At 52.0% G+C, this 23,241-nt stretch overlaps 2 protein-coding genes across 2 annotated transcripts in view; one reads left to right on the top strand and one right to left on the bottom strand.

Moving 5' to 3' along the window:
• Window positions 1-17,712, bottom strand: part of GGT1 (gamma-glutamyltransferase 1) — a 58,029-nt gene extending 40,317 nt beyond the window's left edge. The window contains exons 1-2 of the mRNA XM_064726754.1: window positions 17,665-17,712; window positions 4,493-4,557 (exon numbers count right to left, since the gene is read on the bottom strand). The gene's annotated coding sequence lies outside the window, so the exon portion shown is untranslated. The remainder of the gene's footprint in view (window positions 1-4,492; window positions 4,558-17,664) is intronic.
• On the top strand, window positions 2,188-22,982 carry LRRC75B (leucine rich repeat containing 75B). Its single transcript, XM_064726757.1, has 4 exons — window positions 2,188-2,598; window positions 6,983-7,111; window positions 9,918-10,030; window positions 21,325-22,982. The coding sequence occupies exons 1-4, from the start codon at window positions 2,341-2,343 to the stop codon at window positions 21,845-21,847; spliced, it is 1,023 nt and encodes a 340-aa protein (XP_064582827.1). The 5' UTR covers window positions 2,188-2,340; the 3' UTR covers window positions 21,848-22,982.
• The last annotated feature ends 259 nt before the right edge of the window (window positions 22,983-23,241 follow it).

Genomic DNA, 23,241 nt, shown 5'->3' with positions numbered 1-23,241 from the left:
GCCAAACCAGCTCTTGAGCTGATCTATCTCTGTGTAAAGTTTGTGGGTGCCCTTGGCACTGCAGCAGAGATGAAAGGAAGGTGGGGACACTCCTGTAGATTGGTATCTCCTGGGTTTTGCATGCTGGCTCACTCTCTCCTAGGGCTGCATTAGCACCAGAGGATGCAGACTCTGACACAAGAGTCCACTCTTTCCAAGCAAACTCCTGCCTCCTCCCCTTGCTGACCATCTCAGCTATGGAAGTGCATGCACTACCTGCTATGTGCCCTTTGGAGGCACACACAGCTAGGGCAGGATTATCTCAGCCTCCAGAGAGCTGCTGGCCAGGCATTCTCCTTCAGGGAAGCCAAGTGGAGCGCTGGTGTGTTTCCCATTAGCTCCCATTATCCGTTCTATTGTAGTGCTCCCAGTGCTAAAGCACAGCCGGGAGACAGCTGGGCTGCCCTGCAATTGTTTGTTTGTTAAGAGGATTTGCTCCGTGGCAGGATATTGCCAAGCCACATGCAGAGGAGGGGTATCCTGGTAACAGTGCCATCCTCTGAGCCACTTGTGTGCCCTGCTTCTCCCACTGCCTCAGAACGGCCCACCTGGTTCCACCCCAGCACGAGTAAACTGCAGATTGTGCTTCCTCCTGACTCTCAGAGATAAGGGGTGAGACAAGTGAGCCACACAAAGCCATTCTGCTCATGAACTGATGCTCTGGTTCCACAGCCTCTATTGCTGCTGCTCCTTTCAGCAGCACTCAGAAGCATGGATTTATGGCAGCTGTCCAGCTGCCAGACAGCAGGGAGAGGCCATTGTGCACCCCTCCTTTGTCACCTTTACTTTTTGTCCTTCCCTTTGCTCCCGGTGACAATCCTGCAGCTGTAGCACTGCACCCCATATGAGTGATTTTCTCTTGACCCAGCCTCTCTCAAAGCTCTCTGACCAGATCCAGAAGTCCTTACTCAGCATCTACTCCCTCCAAATGGGATTAGCTTGAGTCAGTCTCAGCCATATCTCAAGATCTGTTGATGCTAATTTCCCTCATGCAGGTGCTCAGAGCAGGGAGGGGACAAATGAATGGGCAGATGGACAGTCAGGGCTTTTGTCTGGTCAGCTGAGGAAAACTCTGAGAAGGGCCTTCAGAATCTGACCTACCATGGTTAGAGGGTTGCACAGACACTCTGACAAAATTAATGCATTAGCCAGGCTGCTTTAGAGTCCAGCCCCGTTTTGTCTCTGTCTCTTCAAGCCAGACAGGAATCACCAGCAGAGTATCTGAAAGAGGCTGTCATGATGCAAAGCACCCACATCTCCATCCCCATTCATGGCTCAGAGGAAGGTTGAGAAGGAAAATGATCCTTGCAGGCTCTGTAGCACAAAAAGCCATGGCCATCCCCATTCCCCCCGAGTGAGAGCCCAACAGCCACAACATCCTTCCACAGATGCATTGGATGATGCTTGTCCATGGATGCACAAGGCAGTGGGAACCCCAGGTTGTTCCTATAGCTGTGTGCCCTCACATTCCAGCTCCCCCTGCTCTGCATGCAGGACCCACAGCCTGCTGGGCTCCCTGTGCTGATAGTCCTGATAGAAGCCAGCTTATGGCTCCAGTTCCCAAAAGTAGGGCAGGCTGAGCCACTGGTTGTGCTGGGAGCATGACTGAGCTGCCTGCAAGATCTCGGTGGCTGGAGATGGGATCCAGGCTTTGTTTTTTCCCATCCTGTTGGATGGCAGTGATTTTGTCTGAGGAAAAGCATGTGCTAAACTTGCCGTGCACTGCTGGAGGAGGGAAGGATGCACACAAGGAAAACAGTTCTACCCACAGCAGGTGAGGAACAGTGCCAGCATCGTACTATCAGTTGCAGATGACGGGTGGTGGGCAAAATTCCTGCCACTTTCTAGATTAGTAAAACACCTCCTCTGGGTCCAACAGCAGACTGATAGAAAACACAGCCCACAGAAGCATTCCCTGCAGATGGTGTGCTTTGAACTACTATTAATCTAGACAACCTTTTGCGATGCTCGAAGAGTTTGTCCGGGAATAGAACAGCTGGATGGCAGGAGCAGTCTCGGCAGCACCCGCGCCTCTCTTTGTCCTCCCCAGCGAGCATCTCCGGGCAGAGCCAGCCCGGCAGGAGGAGGAGGAGGAGGAGGAGGAGGCTCCCGGGGCTGCCCGGCCGGGGGAGGCGGGTGCCGAGCGGGTGCGGAGCGGGGCACCGGAGCCGCGGGAGCTCGGGGAGCCGGGGCGGGGCCGCCGGGCGGGGCAGCCCGCACCCTCCGCCTTCCGCGGCGCCTCCCCCGGCCCGCAGCCCCGAGCCCCGAGCCCGCCCGGCCCGAGCGCGGCGGAGCGCGGCCATGGGCTCCCGGCTGAGCCGGCAGAGCAGCCTGGAGGAGGAGAGCGGCGAGGAGCCGTGCCCGGGCAGGCTGGAGAGCGGCCGCGGCGACTTCCACCTCTCGTCGCTGCTGCTGCACCCGCAGAAGCTGCCCGGGGTGCTGCGGAAAGCATCGCCCGCGCCCTACGTGCGGCGGGTGGGGTGGCTGCGGGAGATCCAGGCCACCATCCGGGAGCACAAGCGGGAGCACGCCGTGCACATCCTCCGGCTGCTCAGGAAGGTACAGCGGGATGCGGGATGCGGGATGCGGGCAGGGACAAAGGGCCGTGCGGGGCTGCGGGAGCCGCGGTGCAGGAGCCCCCTGCCCGGCGCGGGGTGTGCAGCCTTCCTTGGGGGGCTCTTTGTGCTGCCTTTCTCTGCTCCGTGCCCCGCTCCGTGCCCTCCGTGCCAGGGGACATCAGCCACCTCCCAGCTGGCCCGGCTGCCGGGGCACAGAGAGGGGCTGGGGGGAGCTGCGAGGGGGACTGTGCAGGAGAAGGGGGGTCCTGGCTTGGGCTGTGCCCATCCACACCCCTCCATGGCAGCCCGAGGGTGGGCTCAGATTGATGCCCCTCCAGAAAAAAGCCACTGCTGCCCTACTGCCACCACATCCCGTTATGGCCACTCAGGCAGCCTGGGAAACCCCAAAATGGCTTTGGAGGGCACCTCTGGGACAGTCGAGGCTGAGAGGAGAGGTAAAGGGGTCAGTGTATCAGTGGGAGCACGTCTCAGTCTGCCGCCATTCAGGAACAGCACAGGCAGTGTGCAGACAGTGTGGTGCCAAACTGATGCTGAGGACAGAGCCCTGCTGCTGGAACGGAGCCATCTCCTCCATCACTCACTGCTTCCATCACTTTCCAGGCAAACTCAGCTGCCCCAAACTGCAGGCAGCTCTGTGACTGGTGGCACCGGGGGCAAAGCCCACCTCTGATGGGGACATCAAACACCATCGGTTTGTAGCTTGTCGTGTTGCTTCATTAGATAAGGATGATCTAACTTCATCTTGGCAATGTGCATTATCTCTTCCTTAGTAGCAAGTGGCCTTTGGGTGTGAGTGCAGTGGAGCAGGGTCTGGCTCACTGGATGCTCGGTCACCCACACCACCAGCTGCAGGGAGCTGCATGCACAGCCCTGCCTGCTCTGCATGTCCAGGGTTTTACCACACATCTGACAGTGGTGCTCACTGCCCTGGGCTGCCAGGAAGTTACACACTCACAGGTGAGAATGCACAGGACCAAAATTACATCTCTGCTTCTCCTGTCCGCTACTTCAGCATTCACTTGAAGATTGTTACCAGCACCACACTCTTCTTGCCACACATGTAGACAGATAAACTCGCAGCAAACCTCTGTGTGTGCACCAGTATGGCAGACAAGGGTTGAATAAGATTTAAGGCAGTTTTGGGAAGGCATTTTTGCAAGAAGCTTGTGAAGAAAGAGAGGCAGGCACTCACTTCATGGATGTGGTGATGTACCATGACCAGACTTTACTAGGGTATGCCAGAGGCCAGAACCACAGAATGCCATTTTCTGTAGTGCTCAGCACCTCTCCTGGAGACTGAAGCACTGAAACCTTCCACAGACCCGGGAGGTCTCCAGAAGGTCCATCTGTGAACAGGCAGGGTTTGAGTGCTCAGGCACAGGGCCATATGGAATGCAGGGTCATTTCTAAGCTCCTTTCAGGATCAGTTAAACACCTGGCTTCCCCACATCTGCGCTCGAGAATTACCATGCCATGAACATTCACGTGTTGCCTGCTGCCTTTCCAGTTCCCCATGTTATTCCTGGTCCCCAGTTCTGCCTGGCCATGTTGAAACAGTGACTGCCTGCCCATCTGCTCACAGCAGAACAGTGGCACATGCATCCTGTAATCACAACATCTTCTGCCAAGCAAGATGGGAACCCATCCAGCAACACCCCAAGGCCTCTGGTTCATTGAGCACTCAGAGGTTTCAGAGATGGAGGGTTTGCACCACTAACATGTACCACACCCCAGGCTGGGGTCATGTAATCACCACCAGTCCTCCTCAAGTATCCAATGCCAGCTTCAGATCAGGCTTTTTTCTAACTCACAGATTTTCCTCACTCCACAGCTGCATCCACCCCTTATCTTGGTCCCCATTTGTCCCCCCTTACCTTGGCAGTGTCACGCTCTCGGGAGTCACGGGTTAGTGTGTCCCAGGTGAGGGTCTGTTTGTTACCTGGAAAAAGAGAGATTCCTTGTTCACTCCAGTGCACAGGGAGGATATTTACACCACACCTCATCACCGTGCCTCGGGCCAGGGTGCAAACACCCCAGGGAAGGCAGAGAAACAGTGGGACTGTAATTGCAGCCTGCTCAGGGGAGCAGAGAGCTCAGCCAGAGCAGAGGACACAGGATCCCCTGTGTGCCTCCTGCTTGCCCAGCCCTGCAGGTGCTCCCTGCTGATGGATCTGCCAGTGGGTTTTCCCCTGAGGGCTGCAGACTGTTCCTGGGACGTTCAGAGGGTGTGATAATGAAAAGCAAGCAAGGCAGGCAGCAAATCCACCGACAGAGGTGTGAGATCCCAGCATTTCAGAGGAGTGCATGGAGAACAGCTGCAGGTGCAGGTGCAGGTGTGCTTTGTACACGAACACTTGGACAGCTCCACTGCACACCATCCACCCCAGAAATGCCACCAGCAGGAGCCAGATCAGCTTTCCTGCTGATCTAGGTGGGCATCCCTCAGCTGAAGCCCAGGGAGACATTTGACTTAGACCAGCAAAAAGTCTGCTATAATCTGTTTTCCCTCTGCTGAGACGATGGCAAAGTGTCATTTTAAAGACAACAGCACTAAGCCAACTGAACTGGCAAGAGTTTTAATATTCTGCTGTCTGCAGCCACCTTTTAGCTGGTACAAAATTTTCCAAGAAATGAGAGGGAGAGGGAGGGAGAGAGGGAAATAAGTAAGATGAGCTGAAAAATGCCTCCGGGCTAAGAATTTATGGAATATCAATGTGAAGTGAACATTTACAGCTATATTACTGAAAAAAAACCCTTGCAGGCAGGATTTATAATGGGAATGCAGATTCATCTTAATGGTACAGTTCCAACTGGGGGAGTTTAATTACTGCTCTGACATCCACTGCTGCATGCCCAGCCATGCCATCCCCACAGCAGCTTTCTTCATCTGTGCACATTACACTTGCTGTGGGAGGCTCCATTTCCCTGAAGCCTTATGGTTAAGGGAGACACTGGCATGATGCCTTGGCAGGCTCCTGGCCCATGTCCAGCTGTGGCTGTCTGTCCTTCAGGGCTGATCCGCTGCTTGGGTTCCTTGCCCGCTTACAGGTGCCATTTGTGTACACAGAGTGATGGTAAAGTATTTCATTTATTCTCCCTTCCTGTGTCTCTAGCCAGGGTCTCTTTGGGATTGTGCTTCCTGCTCAATCCGGCATATCCAGAGCAGGATGCGGCACTGGCTTTGATTGGTGCTTGGAGTTAAGATCCCAAACCCCTGCCAGCCATGGCTCTGCCCCTGTTGGTGATGTATGTGCACACATCCAGCTTTTCCCCCCTCTCACTCCATCTTTTTTTTTTTTTTAGCTCCCAGTCACTGGGTGGTGCCTGGAACACACACTCAGTAGAGCAGTGTGAACATATGGGGCACCCATTTGCTTATTCATTTCTCCTGTCAGCTGCATACAGAATGGGGAAAAGACTTGTTCCCTCCCTTAGCTGAGCCCTCCTTATCAACTGAATCAAACCCAGCACTATCCCTACCTACTAGAGAGTTTTTCTGTTCTACATCTCTACTCCTAGGGTATTTTTTTTCATATGGGAATATGTGATCTCTCTTTCCTACATTTTTTAAAAATCTTTTTTTGTTTTTCACAGCTCTGTGGTACCTTGTTATTGTAATAACTGTGTCAGTATATTAGCTCTTTGTTTTCTCCTTAGTTCTTTGCAGTATTATCCATTTGGCCCTGGGAAGGCTTTTTGCTCCCAAGGATGCTGAGGTTTCCAAAGGTGCCCCATCCCCTGGTGCACACAGATAAGTTGTGTGGACCACAGATGCTCCCCTAACCCACACTGTGGAAGATGGAAGAGGAGCTCCTCTGACTGTGGTGTGAAGCCACCTCTAAATTTGCCATTGCACCCCATCCTGAGAAATTCACAGCACAGCTAAACTCTCACAGGTGGGCAGGACTTCTGCTCAGCCAGCCACCAGCAGGGCATATGGCAGCATCTAAATACCTGAGAGAGGTCTGATTCTTCCAGAAAAGCTGAGATTGGGGAAGCAGCTTTTAGAGCCAGCCTTCCTGCTTGGCTTCTTCAGCAGATTCACACATAGAGCTGACAAAACTGTGTTTCTCTGAAGTGAATTCTCTCCAGGCTCCAGCCAGCCTGGAAATGATAGAATTCTCACCTTCCTGTGGTAGGTGGGAATAAGGTGGACTAGCTGAAATTAGCACAGCATCTCATTCAGCTCTCTGGCTGCACAGTAATGCTGGGTCAGACATGGCTGGATAATCCAACTCTGCTGGATAATTTCCTGTGCTGGGCATCCAGCTGGCACCTCAGCAGATTTACTTCCTGTTTTCAGAACATCCCATGGATATAGCCCTGAGGAAATCTGTGTGCCTGACTGTCTGTTTTTGTTGTAGGACCTAGGACTGGAAGGAACATTTCTCAATGAAGTGCTCTACAAAAATGCAACTTTCCTCAACTTGGTGGATCCCATCTCCCATGACCTGCTGATGAGCCTTGCCAGAGACCTGCAGTGTCCCAAAAAGGTGAATTCTCCCCCAGCTCAGTGAGTGCTGTGTGGCACAGCACTGGTGCAGAGAGCCCTGCTCTCTCAATCCTCCAGAGCCAGGCACAGCGTGCCTGGGAGTGGCAGCATCTGGATTGTGGGGCATTTTTCTGTAGAAATCAGTTAAAAATACTTCAAAACATGAATGCAGCTGGAGGAGAGGATGGCTATGTGCACAGAGATTAGGAAATGACTTTTTATGCCCATAGTAAACTTGGTGATAGGGCAGACCTCAAAGCAATTAGAGCTCATGGAGCTGCAGAGGAGAGCAGAGATCTCTGCAGGAAAATCACCTCTCTCTTCCTGCGCCCTTTGCCATATGTAACTACCTCAACCCAGCATTATTTCCCCCCATAAAGTCTCAGAGTTCCCCACAGAGAATGGTGCTGCAGGAATGTATTGCCACTGGTGTGTTATGTGCACAGTATCCCTGCATGCTCCAGCAGTTTCCTTCAGAGGATGAGGAGAGCAGAGACAGAAAAGCAGGGCTGAGAACAGACAAACATCACAGATGCCCCAGTCCCACTGCCACAACCAGCATCAATTTCTGTTACCCTTTGCCACCACAGACACTTGGATTTGCAATGTACCCATTTGCTCATTAGGCTTGGCAAGTGTCATGTTTGCTTTATAAGGAGAGGAATAGAGTGAATTTCTTTATTCAGAGAGAGATATTAAGAACACAGAGCTCAGAGCAAGCAGCAGTGCCCCAGGGAATACACTGAATGCCTGGTGTAGATTAGTGGCATTGCTAACCTTGTTCTGCCATCTCCTGAGGCTCACTGATAACAATTAACCAGTCATGTCTCAATAGACAAACCACATTTAGCCAAAGTTTAATCATCATTATTAGGCTGTAGCACAGCCTGAAAAAAAAAACAAAACCCAAACCTTTCCTGTGTAATTCATGTAAGCATTTGCAGGAAGGGCTGGTTGGTAGCAGTGCTATCTCTTTACCCGTATTTCACCTGACCTCATCTCCAGCTGCTCTGCCAAACCTTCTCCAAGGCCGTGCTGTGCTGTGCCCCTCAGGGCAGGCAGCAGGAGGGGACCTTGCTCTAATCCAGTGCCCATGTGTTTGCCAGATAACACATTGCCATTTTTATACACCTGCTTATCCCCCCTCTCTAGTTTCATGCCTTATGGATGCACTGACACACATGCCATTACACAAGAAATTGTTTTCCCCATTCCTAAGGAAGATGTTGAGCACCTGAGTTGCCCTTCAAAGCCAGCAGAGGTTTAATGATTTAATTAAGTTCTTGTAGAAATTCAGTACCTACAGCAGCACACCCTTCCCAGAACAAGCCCACGTCCCCTCTCCGACCCTGGCTGAGCATCTGGCGGCTGTAACTGCATTACAGGCAAGCAGGCTGAGTGCAATTCCCAGCCTGTCAGTGGGAATTAAATCAGAGAGGACACAGGAAAGAACAGGAGGGTAACTCTCAGCTGGGAGCCAACAATCGCTCGCAGGGCTCTGTGCCAGCTGCTGCTCTACTGGAGCCTCTGTGCACGTGCACCCACTTGGACAGGTTGGCTGTGGTAGGTGACAGCAGAGTGCCAGCTGCAGCCCTGCCAGCACACAGGAGTCCAGAGGCATGGGCCAGTCCCTATGGGCTCCTAGGGAAGCTGGGGTGGGGATCAGGGATGCTCAGCTGAGCACAAGGCTGGGATCCCTCTCCCCTTGGCACAGGGGAGCTGCCACGTGCTGGCAGTGCATCCCTCAGGGCCTGCTGAGCAAAGCCACAGAGCAGCTGTTGGCCCCAGAGCAGAGCTTTAACTGCTCACAGTAAGGAATAAATTAGAGGATTCCTTGACAGCTTCACTGGGTGTTCACCTATCAAACCCTAAATGCACGTGTGGCCCCATGGCTGGAGGGCTGAGGGCTGGGAATGCAGGTGTCTGTCAGCAATTGGAAAATACAATAGGGAAGGCAGAATTCCCAGCCTTCAGCAGCTGCCATTTGCCATTCTGCTTTGGCAGAGGAAGAGGTTCTGTTCCAAGCCATGGCACTAAAGAGCATGTGCAAAAATAACCCAGGAAGGCAGAGCAACCATGTGGGTGCCTTCTTTTCCTGACGAGTTAGTGCAGGGGCGGGAGGGAACTGCTGGCATTGCAAGCTCCCAAACTCACACCTCCTGTAGCAGAGTGGACTGCAAGGAAGTAAGATGGGCTATGGACTAAGTTTCCTGTCCTGACATCTCCCAGCTAGAGCACAGGAGGCTGTGGAGTCAGTGTGTTACTGCAGGAGGAGCAAGAAGCACCTTGGGGATGGGGCAAGGGTGCCACTGACTGACCTTCCCACATCAGGGTATCAGATAGTCCAGAGACAGAGTCTGGGGAAGCACAGCAGCAGGGTGATTAACAGAAATTCAGCACTGTCCTGTAACACAAGGAGTTGGCAGCACAGGGGTTCCTGAAACAGCATTGTCAGTCACCCCTGCCTCAGCCCTAGAAAATGATCTTCTCTTCTGAGTTTCACTTGTTCCTGGGTAGGCTGGGAAATTGCAGCCCTGCTCTGGGCAGGAACGTGCTGGCAGGGCTGGGGTTCTTCCTGGCAGTGCAGAACTCCTGCTCCTCCTCCACCCCAGGAGAGCTTGGCATATGGCAGAGGCATCTCAGGCCTTCTCAACATTCCTCTTCCATTCCCTCTTCTCTTCCTCTGCTCCCTTACATACATGACCCTTCTCCATTGCCTCTTTATTCCTTCCCCATCTTCCTCTGCCCTCCTCCTTCTCCCATGCTCTCTGTGGTGCAGGCAGTCTGAGCTGTCCCTTTGCTTTCAGGAGTATGACCCCTGGAAATCCTCAGACAGGATCTGCAGGCAGCTGATTTACCACCTGACGCCGCACTCCAAGTGGCACCGGCACGGGATGCCCCGCAGGAAGTCCCAAGTGTGGTGAGAGCCCACAGGGATGGTGTGGGTGGGCACGGAGGGGGATGTGCCTGGGCAGCCCATCCCAGCCTGCCAGCACTGCCCTCCTCAGGGACAGGCAGGACTGAAAGCAGTGCACAGAGCTGCATGCAGCCTCTTCCAAAGCCCAGCCCCAGCAGGATTCTCTTGGATGTGTTTTGCTCCTTCCTGTGTGGTGTTACAGCTCCTCACCCTCTCTGAAGTGCCCTGAAATCAATCCCCCCTGAGTGCACAGCACAGACACCCCTCCTGCAGGGCCTGCAGGGTGTTTGGCCCCAGCAGCATGGCCAGGGCTGCCAGCCTGCAAAACCCCCCATGTGCCAAAGGGAGCTGCTCCCAGCTCTGCGTCACACCTTGTCCTCGTTTAAAGCATCCCTGACAATGGGAAAAGTGTCCCATATGAGGCACTGCCCCCAGTGATCACCCCATTCAGCAGGAACCCCTCTGGGGTGGTTGGCAGGGAGGTGCCCATTCTTCTTAGCTCCCACTTTTCTGCCAGCACCTGCAGAGGGCCCTGGTGTTGGGATCTTTGGCTGGTCAGAGTGACCCCAAGGTTGTTCAAAGCCTCTTTTCCCAGCCCAGTGCTTGAAAAAGGAGTCAGAGCTCTTCATTTCTCGGTCTCAAGGTTGTTTATTGTGTCTTATCTATAAAAAATTTTCTCCTGCCCTGCTGAGGTCTGCCCAGCAGGACAGTTCCAGGCACTCTGCCTGCCCCAGGGCAGTGTTATGTCTTTATACTAAAAACTACATGTACAATGTTTGCAATTCCTTCCCAATACCTATCACCTATGTTAGACAGTGAGCTTCTACTCTAAACCAATCTGTGAGTGCCAACACCACAGCAGGAGATGGAGGCCAAGAAGAAGAAGGAGAAAGGCTGGACACACCCAGTTCCCTCCATCTTGCCTCCTGAACCCCCATACCAAAACCCCAAAATCTACTTTTCCACCCCGTGATAACTTCACTATTATTCTACCTAAACTGTTGTGGCTTGCTAATCTCCATCTAAGGTTGGTAATTTGCTCCATGGACCATAATCAAACCCACAGGTGTTTTGGGCTCTGTGCCAGGGTCCCTGAGCCCCCTGGCAGGGGTCCTGGACAGCAGAGGGATGTCCTGGGTTCTGACACCCTGGGATGGTGCAGATGCACAGAGAACCCAGCTCAGAGCATGCTGGTCACTGACAGCTACTGGATGGCAGCTGCTTTTCACTTCTAGAAGTGTATTTGGACACCCACACTTGTTCTCTCCTTGACACTTGCTGGTTTTTCTGCCCAGATAAAGAGCAATCCCCATGTCTTTTAAATCCACCCCTCCTCTTGTCATTTTCTTGGAGCAAACCCTGTTCTTGTGACACAGATCACCACTGCTGAAGAAAAGACAGAGAAGTGACTGAGAAAAGAGCTCATGTCAGCCCCATTAGATTCACAGGAATAAATGCAGGATTGGATAAAAAGAAATGCAAAATCAGCAGCACTCTGAGAATGGCCTTGGGCTTTTCTGATGCTTTTGGTCTTTGATGTATGTGCCAGCAACTTAAAATCCCCCATGAGAGTTGACATTTCCATCATACCTTTCATTCTGACTCAGAGGCAGGTTCCCAGTGCATCCTAAGGAATAAAATCCCTAATGCCATGATTTCCAGGCCATCTGCCTCCTCTTGCACCTGCAGCCCCACTTTGGCAGGAGCTGAGCACTCCGGTGCTCTCAGCCCCAGTGCCCATGGGCTGGACTGTTTGTGCTGCTTTGCAGGTGCCAAGCACAGCTCAGAACAGGACTGAGCTCTCAGAGCTGAGTGAGCCCTTTTCCAGACCCACTCAATGACATTTTCCCTGCAGGATCCTGCATAATACTGGAGATGCAGGATAGAGATGGCAGTTCTGACCTCATCCCAAGCTTAAAGAGAAGAAGTTCAGATCTCCAAACTCCTCCTTGCAGGCAAACCTCTTCTCCAGCTGGCCTTGAGGATGAAGGGTCAAACTGGAAGTGTTCCCTGTGATTGCACAGCGTGCAAAGTGCTGCAAACCCATCCCTAGCAACAACAGAGAGGAGGTTTGTGGCCAGAGGAAGAGCTCTGGGTCCATGAGCACCCCACACAGAGGGGTCAGGCCCCAGGTATTGGCCAGGTACAGAACACCTGTGAGCACAAGCAGGGAGAGGGCAGCAGGGCAATGTGCAATGGGTCTGCAATGGGCTGCCCTGCCTGGCTACCACACCCAGTTGCAATGTGTTACATAAGGCACAAATTAATTTTGATGAAATATTTAACAGCACAGCTTTCTCTTTTAAGTGTGGAGATGAAATGTTTTGCAGTTTGCAGCAGAAGACGCCTGCAGAGTTGGCATCTGAGGCCGCTGCAAGAAAAATGGGTGTTGCCAGCAGCAGGCAGGCAAGAAATAGCTGCTTCTTTTGGAGATACCAAGGCATAAGTTTGTTCAGGCAGGCTGTTTTTACATTCTGCACTTCCCTCTGTCTGCTAGTGGGAGTATTTTACTACAGGGTCTGTCTCAAACCCCGTGCCCTTGGCTTGCACCCTTCCTGCTCTTTGGGTCCTGCAAAGAGCATGGGTGTAGCAGAAATACTTTGAAGGAATTTCTAAAATCTAATGGGGGTTAAGGGCAGCAGGGAGGATCTGTGCATGGAGACCACATTCAGAAACCAAATTCTCCTCTTGCTTTTGCAGCCTCCTGGGCGTTGGCATCTGGCTTTCACAGAGCTGATGCCCGACTCCCTTGCTCTCTGAAATGCAATTTCTACTTTCTGCAGCATGTTAGATGGGTCCAGGAGATAATCAGCAAGCTCAGCCATACAGAGAGCTTGGAGCATCTGCCAGGTTTTAATTACATTTGGGCTGTTATGGAGCTGTGGTGCTGCAATACTGGAGTCAGATTGTGCACCAGTTGTTTGTCCCCACTGCCAAACCAGTGGGTCACAAACAAACTCTCAGCAGCTGCATCCCCAGCTGCTCTCAGGGGGACCCACATCCAGCAGGTGCACACCTGAGCCACCCACGGGCTGGTAAAGCAGAAAGGATCAGAGACATTTCTGCTGTTTCAGTGCACAGGCAGAGCCCACACAGAAATGTGGAAGGAGAAAGCTCATTGTGGGTCCAACAGCAGCTGGAGGGAGCAGGAGACATCCAGCCCAGGCTCTGTCTGGTTCCTGTGCTTGACCAAACTCCTGAAGGTGGAGCTGGGAGGCAACCTGCCCTCTGCACCCATGCCTGTGTGCTCCCTGGAGTGGCTGTGTGCCTTGTACAAGGAAGGGTTGCAGTCCCCAGTTGCGCAGTCACCCAAAGAGATTATTTCAGCTGCCCTGGTGATACTCAGACTAAGATTGCCACACTGAAAAGAAGGGGCTCCTTTGCAAAATCCTGTCTGCAGCCAGCAGCCTGCACCCCACTGGCTCTGCCCTGCTGGGGTTGGCTGCCTAACCCAACTAGGAGGATAAGCTCTTGCAGATTTACTCTGGGGTTTTTTAAATTGAAAGCTCAAAATGTGGAGGATAAGATTTCTGCTGCTTTTTTTTTTTTTTTTTTTTTTTTTTTTTGCAGGGACTAGCATAACTACTACACAATTTTCAGTCCTTTATATCCTAGAGGGAATTTGGTTTTAGCACCATTTTACAGTTGTATAGATCACTCCCACTTAACAAGCAGAATACATCCTGGAGTGTTGTATAACTCCAGCTTCACTTTCTCATTAAATTGATGTTTAGTGTGTAAAGAGTAATGGATTAAGAAATGCTCCTTTATACAGACATAAACCTTTTGGGCTATCAGTGCCACTTCTGTGGCATTTTGACAGATGCAGAACTTTCAGATGTTATTAATTCTTGTTTTCAGAATTCTTGGGGCCTCTTGCCATGCTGAATTCAAGAAAACTGTCACCATCTGCTGCCAGAACAGGGTGGGACCCAGAGGGTGTATTGTTTTTTGGGCTGCAGTTCAGAGCAGAGAGGGAGAAGGGTATCAGGTGAAGACTGCCTTTGTCTGGAGAGCTGGATCTCAGTCTGGTACTGTGATTAGGAGTACCAGATTACAACTGAACTGTCTTGGCAAGGCAGAGTCAGGGAACCTTAATGTATCTTCCACTTGCATCATCCCCAGAGCTGGCTCCTTCAGTGTAACCCTTCCTTTCCTGAGTGCACAGGATCAAACCTGACTGCACAAAGCAGGCAGCAGACACAGCTTTATAATTGTGACAAAAAACCCCAGATTTTTCACACAGTGGCTGGTTCTGGAAGAGCAAAGGCAGTTGTGTGTATGGAGTTAACTCCCACACCACATGTATATGGCCTTTCCTTTTCACAAATCTCACCACAGCTTTGCTTTGCTCATCTGAGTGAATTCCATCATGGCTAATCCAGTATCCCTTCTGGGCTCATTGCTCCCTTTCTGTTATTGATGTGCATTGGCCAGACATTGCAGCATTAGGTGCATTTTTAAAATGCAGTGAAAGCACTTGTGTCTGGAGGACTTCAAGGAAACAGCTCTAAAGGGCTTCACATCTTTTTTTTTTTCCTTGAAAACATCACTCAGCACTGAGGCTGACAGTTCTGGCAGATGAGATCCCAGCCTTCACATGGCATGAGGAGAATATTAACTACAGCTTCGTGTCACCCTTATGCAACAGGGTAAACAGGCACCATCATTCCTGCTCCAGTGAGAGGAAGCCAAGTCAGTTAACTGAAGCCACATGGAAAACATCATATGGGAGCACAGGAACTGCCCCACACACTGTTCCCAAGGAGCTGCTGCTCACAGAGATGTCAGGTGGACAGACATGGCAGGAATTGTGCCCTCACCTTACAGTGCAGAGCATCCCAAACACTGCCCTGAGGAGCATACAGCATACATTTGGGGGTTCCTATATATTTGGGAAGCTGTTGGAGGTGCAGAAAGGGTCACCCAGGAGCCTGACACTGCCCTGCCAGAGTAAAAAGGCCAAGAGAAGCAGGACACTGTGGTGGGCAGACAGTGAGTGAAATAACAGAGGCTGGGTGGAAGGGAGTAGTTAAAAACAATCAGCAGAGACCTTGTGCCTCTGTGACTCGTACCCAGTTGAAGGTCTGACAAGGACATGGGTCAATACATGATATTTACAGCAAGGAGGCATTCCCTGCTTTGCTAGGAGAGGCCTAAATAATGAAAGGAAACAACGTGAGGCCTTGGACAGATCAAGCAGCAGCAGGAGGAAGGCCAAGGGCTCACAGCTCTCTTGAACACACCTTCAAGGACAAAGTGACAGCAGAGGCAGGAGGAGAGAGGCACTCAGCTGCATCAACAACTGCTGATTTCCAGATTTCCATGTCCCACCCCAGCTGCAGAGGGAGGGAGACAGGAGAAAGGCTGCCTTTGCCTCCTCTCCACAGCTTGGGCACAAGGATGGAGATGTGACTGAGGGAGTTCTCAAGAAGTGACCTATTTGTGCATTGCCTCCATCCTCCCAGCAGGGCCAGGATCAGCTGGGGCTGGGTTACTCTAGGTCAGTACTTTTGAGGCTTCTCCTTTCCTTTTTCATGTTGCATTAGAGGCAGCTAAAGCCAACCCTGCACAGCAGCACCCTGTGCCACTGGGGAAGCAAAGCAAGCAGATTATGCTAAGCAGGCAATTAAAAAGCTCAGAATCCATCCCCTAAATCACTGCTCAAAGCAGGGATGCCATCCAGACATGCCTGAGGTTCTGTGCAAGAAAGAGCAGCTGAGAGATACCTGACTCATGGCTAATTAGCCACTGCTGGCAGTGCCTGTTAATGACAGAGGGGATATCCACTAATGGGAATTTCTGGCATCAGCAAAGTTTTATATTTGGAGACAAATTTAATGTAAAAATAAAAGGCAGAGTGGTAGAAAGCTGGTAGTTCTCCAGAGAAATAGGCATGAATTGGTGAGCACCCCTCATTAGCAAAATTCTGTCTCTTGCTGTCCCTTCCCAGCCTTTCTCCATAGCATGGAGACAAGGAAATGAGCTGAGACTCCAGGAAATTCAACATTCTTGGGCTGAACAAGCTCCCCAAACCCCACACAGCTAACAAGAGGCCAGACACCACTGTGACTGCTACAAGTCCCAACAGGGCATCACTCAGAGCCACTGCACCCCTTTGGTACTGCCACCAAAGAATTTAGCTGATGAGCAAGAAACTGATGGGATTCAGTGCTAATAAAAAACCAAACATGCTGAGCCTGCAGCTTCATGGACTTGAAGAAGGACCTGGAAGATGGCCTGAGGGTTAATTCTCTTGGGACAGGTCCTGGAGACAAACAGCCAGCAATTAATTTCAGGTCCCCTAATTGTCCCATTTCAAGACAGCTCTGTATTTGCTCATGCTAGCTGACATCCAGGAGGCTGGAACACTGGCTGGGTGTTAGTGGAAAGAGGAAGATTTTAGTCCCAAAATAAAGCCTGGGGAGGCACAGGATGGTTTCACCTCTTTCCCAGCCCACATTTCTCATTGAGAGGACTTTTTTTTCCAGACACCCACAGATCTCTCAGCCCCCTGCTCTGTGTGGACTGATCCAGGGTGTGTCTCCCATAGCCAGGCTCAAAGTGCAGCCTAGGGAATGCTGGTAATGAGGAGAATATTAACTACTGCTGAAGAGTAGAGCTGGCACCCAGGGAAGGGATAAGTGGCAGTGAGGGTGGGAGGAAAACTCCCTCCTTGTCCATAGAAGAAAGGCCAGACCCCAAGAAGGGAGTTGGGAACAATGCAAAGTAAAACCTTCCACATGAGAAGCAAGGACATGCACCTAAAGAGCTCCCATCCCTCAGCAGGGTGCTGATCCTTTATGGACAGGACTCTGGGCCAGCCCCATTCCTCACTGGATGCTGGATCCCCAGGCAGGCACTAGGGCTGGGCTGCTGATTTTCCTTGTTTCTTGCTCAAAGTTTCCAAGAATTTCTCACTTGCAAGCCATTTCTCCAGCATTTGAGGGAGTGGGGGGTTGTTTCCTCTCCAGGCTTGCTGCAGATAATACAAACACAGTCTGCTGCCCTGCACCCAGGGTCCAGATCCTTGTCAGATGCAAATCCTCACAATTACAAACGTGCCCTGAGCACCAGTTGCAGCAGCAGTGGGTTAATCCAGCCCCCAGTGCTCTGCAGCCTCTGTCCACGAGTCCCACAGGCATCCAGAGCCACGTTGCTAAGTAGCTGTTGTATCTCACACAAAAGGAAAAAAGCCCTCTGCAGCTGAAGCAATCTTAAAGCCTGTTTCAAGTGCAGAAATTAGAGGATAATACATGACCCATTTCCCTGGAAATAAACCTAGTATTTTCTCAGCTGCTGCACGAGTGACTGAGAGCTTGGTGCCCTGTGTATCATGCCCCTCTCCCCCCAAGAAATGGAGCTTAACAGACCTCCAAAAAGAAACCCCCAAAAAATACCAAGTGTCAGATAACTCAGAGTAAAGCATCTACCCACATCTCCTTGACCCATTTCTGACTGCAGACCCATTTTCCTCTAAAGCAATAGAGAGACTGGGTAGCTGTTCTATGCCTTGCCCTAGACCTGGGGTTTAATTTTGCCTCATGGAGCAGCACAGAAACACCAGGGAGGCGAGGAGGAGGCTGCCAGGGGTCACAGCATGCGTGGGGTGTTGCATCTCATGCTTCAGCACTTACCAGAGAGCTGAGGGCCTGGCTGCAGCACAGGGCTGTGTCCACCAGGATGAGGCTCCTACAAACACATCCCCACAAGAGGCATTTTTATAGGCAAGAGAACAGCTCAAACACAGGAGGGAGCCCCCGGTCCTGAGACAGGAGGCCCAGAGTCACCCTGGCAGGTACAGCAATGAGGGCAAAAGGAAGCAGCAAAAACACAGGAAAGGAAAGAAAAACAAGCCAGCAAAGAAGGGAGGGCGGGCTCTGGCACAGGACAGGAGGGTTTGAGCGCATTCAGCCAGGAGCAGTCCGGTCTGGAGAATCAATTATGGGAAGATAATTTGTCTGCTTGATTAAAGCCTCCTTGGGGTATTGGCTCGGCGCTGGGAGGACAGCAGAAGGTACCTGTTGTGGCGAGAGCACGATCCGTGCCTTATTACTGCAGTCTGCTCACGGCAGCCACAGGAGGGGAGGGAGGGGAGGCTCAGCGGGCACAGACAGACGAGCACGTTGCTTTTGTCATTCAGACATTTCCCTTCAGTTCAGTCATCCCTGTCTGCACTCGGAGCCAAGTCGCTCCGGAGGGGACCCCGAGAGCCTCTCAGACCTGTCCCCTGTTAAGGAACCGCAGGACGATCGGCACCTGGATGCCGAGGGCGCAGCGAGCGGTGCCGGCTCAGACGTGCCCTCCAGTGGTCCCCACTCCAGCCTGGCTCCCATCCCCGCTCCAAACCAGCCTCCTGCCCGCAGCTTCACAATGGGAAGGTCTGAGGAGGCTTTGCACAGGCACAGACAAGGGTCAGGGCTGGGAAATGTGCCCCTGTGCTCGTGTCTCCTTTCTGTGTTCCCCACCCAGATCTGCCGTGGTTTGACTGGGGAAGAGAATTTCCAGGAGCCACAGGCTGTGTTTGTACAACACAGGCACTGAAGTAGTTACAGGCTTGTTTCTATGCTTGTTTGTCCTGTATTCCCCACACTCCCAAGAAAGCCTTATTCCAAACCCCTGCAGGCCAGAGAAGGCAGCTGTATCTCCTGTACCAGCCCCTTGTGGATACAGGGGACAGGTACCCTGTGCACTCAGGTTCACACTCCATTTCATTCCTCCCTGCTTCACTTGATCCACATGAATGCACACCTGCACTGAGCATTGGATGCTCTGTTCTGCTAGAACAAGGACTCCAGATCAAACACCTAGCATGGATAACTCTTGTTGTGCTAGGGGAAACCTGAGATGTTTCCAACTTCGAGGCTGATCCCTGATAAATTTCAGACAAGATGAACCCTCTTTTGTGGTAGACTGTGCTACACCACTGCCAGTGATTGGTGACAAACTACACCAAAACACACACGTTGCTTTTCAAGAGAGTTGAAGAAATACAGCTCCCAGAAGCCTGGGCTGATCTCAAGCATGTCTTGGGTTAGCAGGAAAAGGGAGACTTGCTCAGTGCCACCCCGACCACAGCATGCACAGTTCACACCTGCTGCTGCAGCAGGCAAAAGAACTGCACTGCTGCTACAAGCAATGTGCTGGATTAATTAATTCTTCACAGTCCCATCTCTGGGCCCAGATAGTGGAGGGATATCAAGTACCATCTTCAAGGCCCTCTTGTGTGCTCAGACCAATTATATTTCCCAGCACATCAGTCCCTGCTATTTGACAGGACAGACAAGCACTGCTCCCCGTGCCCCTCCTGTGATCCACTGAGGTGTGGTGTGGGTCATCTGATGTGTAAATATTTAGTAAGTAATACATTTTACTTACAATACTTCAGGTCTGAATAGAAGTTAATTCGTGCTGTTATTAGCTCTCTGCCATGAGAGCTCATTATTCCAAATGCATGCTTGCAGGTATGGTTTCAGCCTTGCACAGTGAATTCCCATGGGAAATACAAGGACACAGTGAATTCCCATGGGAAATACAGGGACACATAGAAGTAGCCTGAGCAAAGTACTGCTAAACCCAGGGCAGGAATCTGTGGGCTTAAGAATTGACAGGACAGGCCATGAGACCTTTCTGCCTCATGCTCCTACAAGAAGGTGCAGCTGCAGGTTTGTGCCAGTGTTGAACATGTCCACAAAGGGCTGTGGCCTGCACTGGTGCCCATTTACTGACTTATGTCAACACATGCTTATAGGGGATTATTAAGGGCTGAATTTTCTAGGATGCCATGAGCTGTATATGTAAAGCAAAGCTGCAGAGGCAGTGCCACATCCTCTGCACAGCTCCAGCAGAGCCTGGCCATGCTGAGGCTTGGAGGGACATTCTCACCTGCCACGGGAGCTCCTGCGGTGCTGCAGCCTCCTCCGAGGGAATTGCATGTCCCCATGTCCCCATTGCTTTCAGGGACTGGCTGTGCCACAGGTGTGCAGGACACTACAGAGAGCCAGATAGGAACAGTGGGGACCTTGGAAGTGGTGGTTAATGCGTAACCCACCCTGATCCTCCCAAACTCAATAAGGCACTTACAAGACCCCCTGAGCACATGACTGGGGAGGGTCCTACTATGTCCTTAAGGCAAGATGTGTCAGAAAGAGCAGCAAGATTAACACAATTTAGGTAAGGGATTAGGTTCTCCTGTGTAACACCAACACATGTTTCTACTCAATTTTGCAACACATCCCCCAGCAGCTCCTGTAGCCCCACAGTTCCCACTTCTCACAGCACTTTTACAAACCCACAGTCCATCATTAAACTCCACACCCCATTTCCTTTGCATCCCCAGCAGCCTCACAACACAGCTTTCCTACCTCCTCCTCCCTCCCTTGGCCATGCAGACAAGAAAAGAAATGGCTGAAGTTATCTCTTAGCACCCTTATGCCCTCCCTGCCTCTTCATAGCTGCAGCAGATCCCAGATGATCTGCTGACCACAGAGACCCAGATAGGCAGCCACTGGTGCTGCTTACTGACTAAGTGCTGCTTGTGAAGGCTTTTAAAGGGACACGCAGTGAATCCATTCCTGGAGTGCAGTTTGCCTATCTATTGTTTTCCTGATGAAACATCCATTTCTCAGACATTTAACACGGCTCTCCTCTGCAGCACAGACCTTGGCATTCACCTGGAGAGGCAGCTCACAAACAGCCCCCACACAGAGTAAACCAGCGCTTTTGGAAAGTTTGCTTGCCTTGGTTATTTTTGCTTTCTATGCATGAGCGCCTGTATGGGCACATACAGACAAACCCTTTGACATCTGCTAGTGGGAGACGCTTTAGCAACCTGTGTTGAGCCAGTTCTGGCAAAGTTTATGTGTAAGTGCTGAAAATACACAGCAAAGCCCCAGAACAGTCTGCCCTGAGGTATGGTGCAAATGCTTGTTTCCCCAGTGAGCTCTGTTAACCCTTTCCTTAACGTTCTAGCCCGTGTTGTTGATGAGTTCTCCCTGTCCCAAATGCTCTCTCACTTGGCTGGGATGGATGGGAGCGTTTTTCTTAAACCTTAATGGTCTCTCTTGATGTCTCCCTTTCCCCACCATCTCCCCATCCCCAGAACAGCCTGCCCTGAGGTATGGTGCAAATGCTTGTTTCCCCACTGAGCTCTGTTAACCCTTTCCTTAACATTCTAGCCCGTGTTGTTGATGAGTTTTCCCTGTCCCAAACGCTGTCTCACTTGGCTGAGAGTGCTCCCCTTAATGATGCTTAAACTTTAATGATCTCTCTCCACGTCTCCCCTTCCCCACCACCAGCCTGAAGACCAGCCTGCAGAAGAAGGTGAGCCAGGACTCCATGGATTTGTCAGGGATCCCCCTGAGCATGCGGGACGTGCACCGCATGGCCTACTACCTGCAGAACCACGGCGACCGCCTCACCTCGGTGGACCTGAGCTTCACGGAGCTCAACGACGACATGGTGCGCCTGCTGCTGCCCTTCCTCGGCGCGCTGCCCAAGCTCACCCACCTGTCCCTCAACGGCAACCGCCTCACGCGGGCCACCATGAAGGAGCTGACTGACACCATGAAGGACATGAACAAGTTCCCTTGCCTGGCCTGGGTGGACCTCGGCAACAACGTGGACGTGTCCTCCATGCCGCAGCCGCTGCTGGTGGGCCTGCGCAAGCGCCTCAGCCAGCAGACCACGCTGCCGACCATCTATGAGGCGCTTGACTGCGACTCTGAGATCGCCGGCGGGCACGAGGGCAGCCAGCCAGAGGATGAAGCAGCCGGAAGCGCCCCGCCACGTGCTCTTTCTCAGCAGGGCTGCGAGAGGTGACTGAACAACGGGCCGGCGCTGGCACGCTGAAGCAACCCCAAGGAGAAGTTTCTGAGTACAAACATCAAGCAGAGGGCCAGCTTGACCGGCTTCCCTTGGCTCTTTTCTCTCGCCTTCCCTGACATCTTCCCCCCCACCTGCTGTGAGACAAAAGCCTGTCGTCCCCCCACGGCGTGTTCCGCTCCCTCCCCTCGCTGCCAAACCCATTGCCCACGTTCCAGAGAGGAACCGGTGACTTACAGTGAACCTGGTCCCCAGGCAGGGTCTCACTGGAAGACGGGAAAAGACCTGTCGGAGTCAAGAATATCCTCCAGCAGCCATTGGGTTGAGGGAAAGGGGCTGGGGGGAACCTAAAACAGAAACAGGCTTGTAGTTTACTTCCTTTCTTCCTTTTCCTATGCACCTTGGAAACCTTGGGACCTGCAGCCTTGAGTGTAAAGGAGGTGCCCCAAGAGCCTAGTGCTGTGGAGCTTAGTGGAAGGGCTCAGAGGCCAGAGCTGGAGCCCGGCAGTGTGTCTCCCTCTTGTGTCTGGCTCCTTTTGTTTTGTTTTTTTCCTATTGTGTGTTTTGTATGAACGTCTGAACAAAGGGACCTGGTCAGAGACCATTGGATCACATAGGCTGGGGCGGACACATGGCTTGGAACTGCAGCATCAGGACATTTGCTGTGTGACCGGGGTGAGAGGGAGGGGAAGGAGGCATGTGTTGGTGGGAGCATGGGGGATGGGATGAGTTGGGACGGGATGGGGAGGAGGGGGGGAGGAGAGGGAGTGGGAATGGTCTTGTGGATTAGTAGGATTGGTTTCAAAAACTGTGCTTTTGTACTAAAATTACAAGTTCCAAGGTACTACAACTGCAAGTTCCAAGTGAAATTGAGGAAAAGCTGACAGCTGAGCACCTAACTGTGGCACAGAGGAGCGAGCAGGGAATGTGCCAGAGGTGGGAGCTCCCCAGTCGGAGGCGCAGAGCGTTGGCTCCTCGTGGCACACTCACCTCCTGATACAGCCACGACGGGAGCAGCTGCATCACCATCTCCAATGCTGTCCAGAAACCAAGCCACTGATGCAGAATTTCCAGTGTTTTCCACATTGCTCATGCTCTATGTAAACATAATAAAGAGTTCTCTTGGACATGAGCGTGAAGCACTTCAGAGTCTGAGTATCTGGGTTGTTTGGAGGTGTTGGAATATGGATCAGAGCCCTCAAGCTGTGCCTGAGGGACAGGATCAGGTGCCATTCACATTGGGCAGTGTGGTTCATTCCTTTAAGGAAGGAGAAACATGGGTGTTCATTTGTCCTTCATGTTGCAAGAGGCTGGTAGAAGTAAACTGATGAGATTTAGCTGATAAGTCAAGTCCTCTCAATTATCTGTCCCCTCAGGAATTCAGACTTGGA

The sequence above is a fragment of the Zonotrichia leucophrys genome, chromosome 15 (genome assembly GCF_028769735.1).
Source record: "Zonotrichia leucophrys gambelii isolate GWCS_2022_RI chromosome 15, RI_Zleu_2.0, whole genome shotgun sequence".
NCBI classification, from domain to species: domain Eukaryota; kingdom Metazoa; phylum Chordata; class Aves; order Passeriformes; family Passerellidae; genus Zonotrichia; species Zonotrichia leucophrys.
This window is presented reverse-complemented; position numbering and strand designations above follow the sequence as displayed.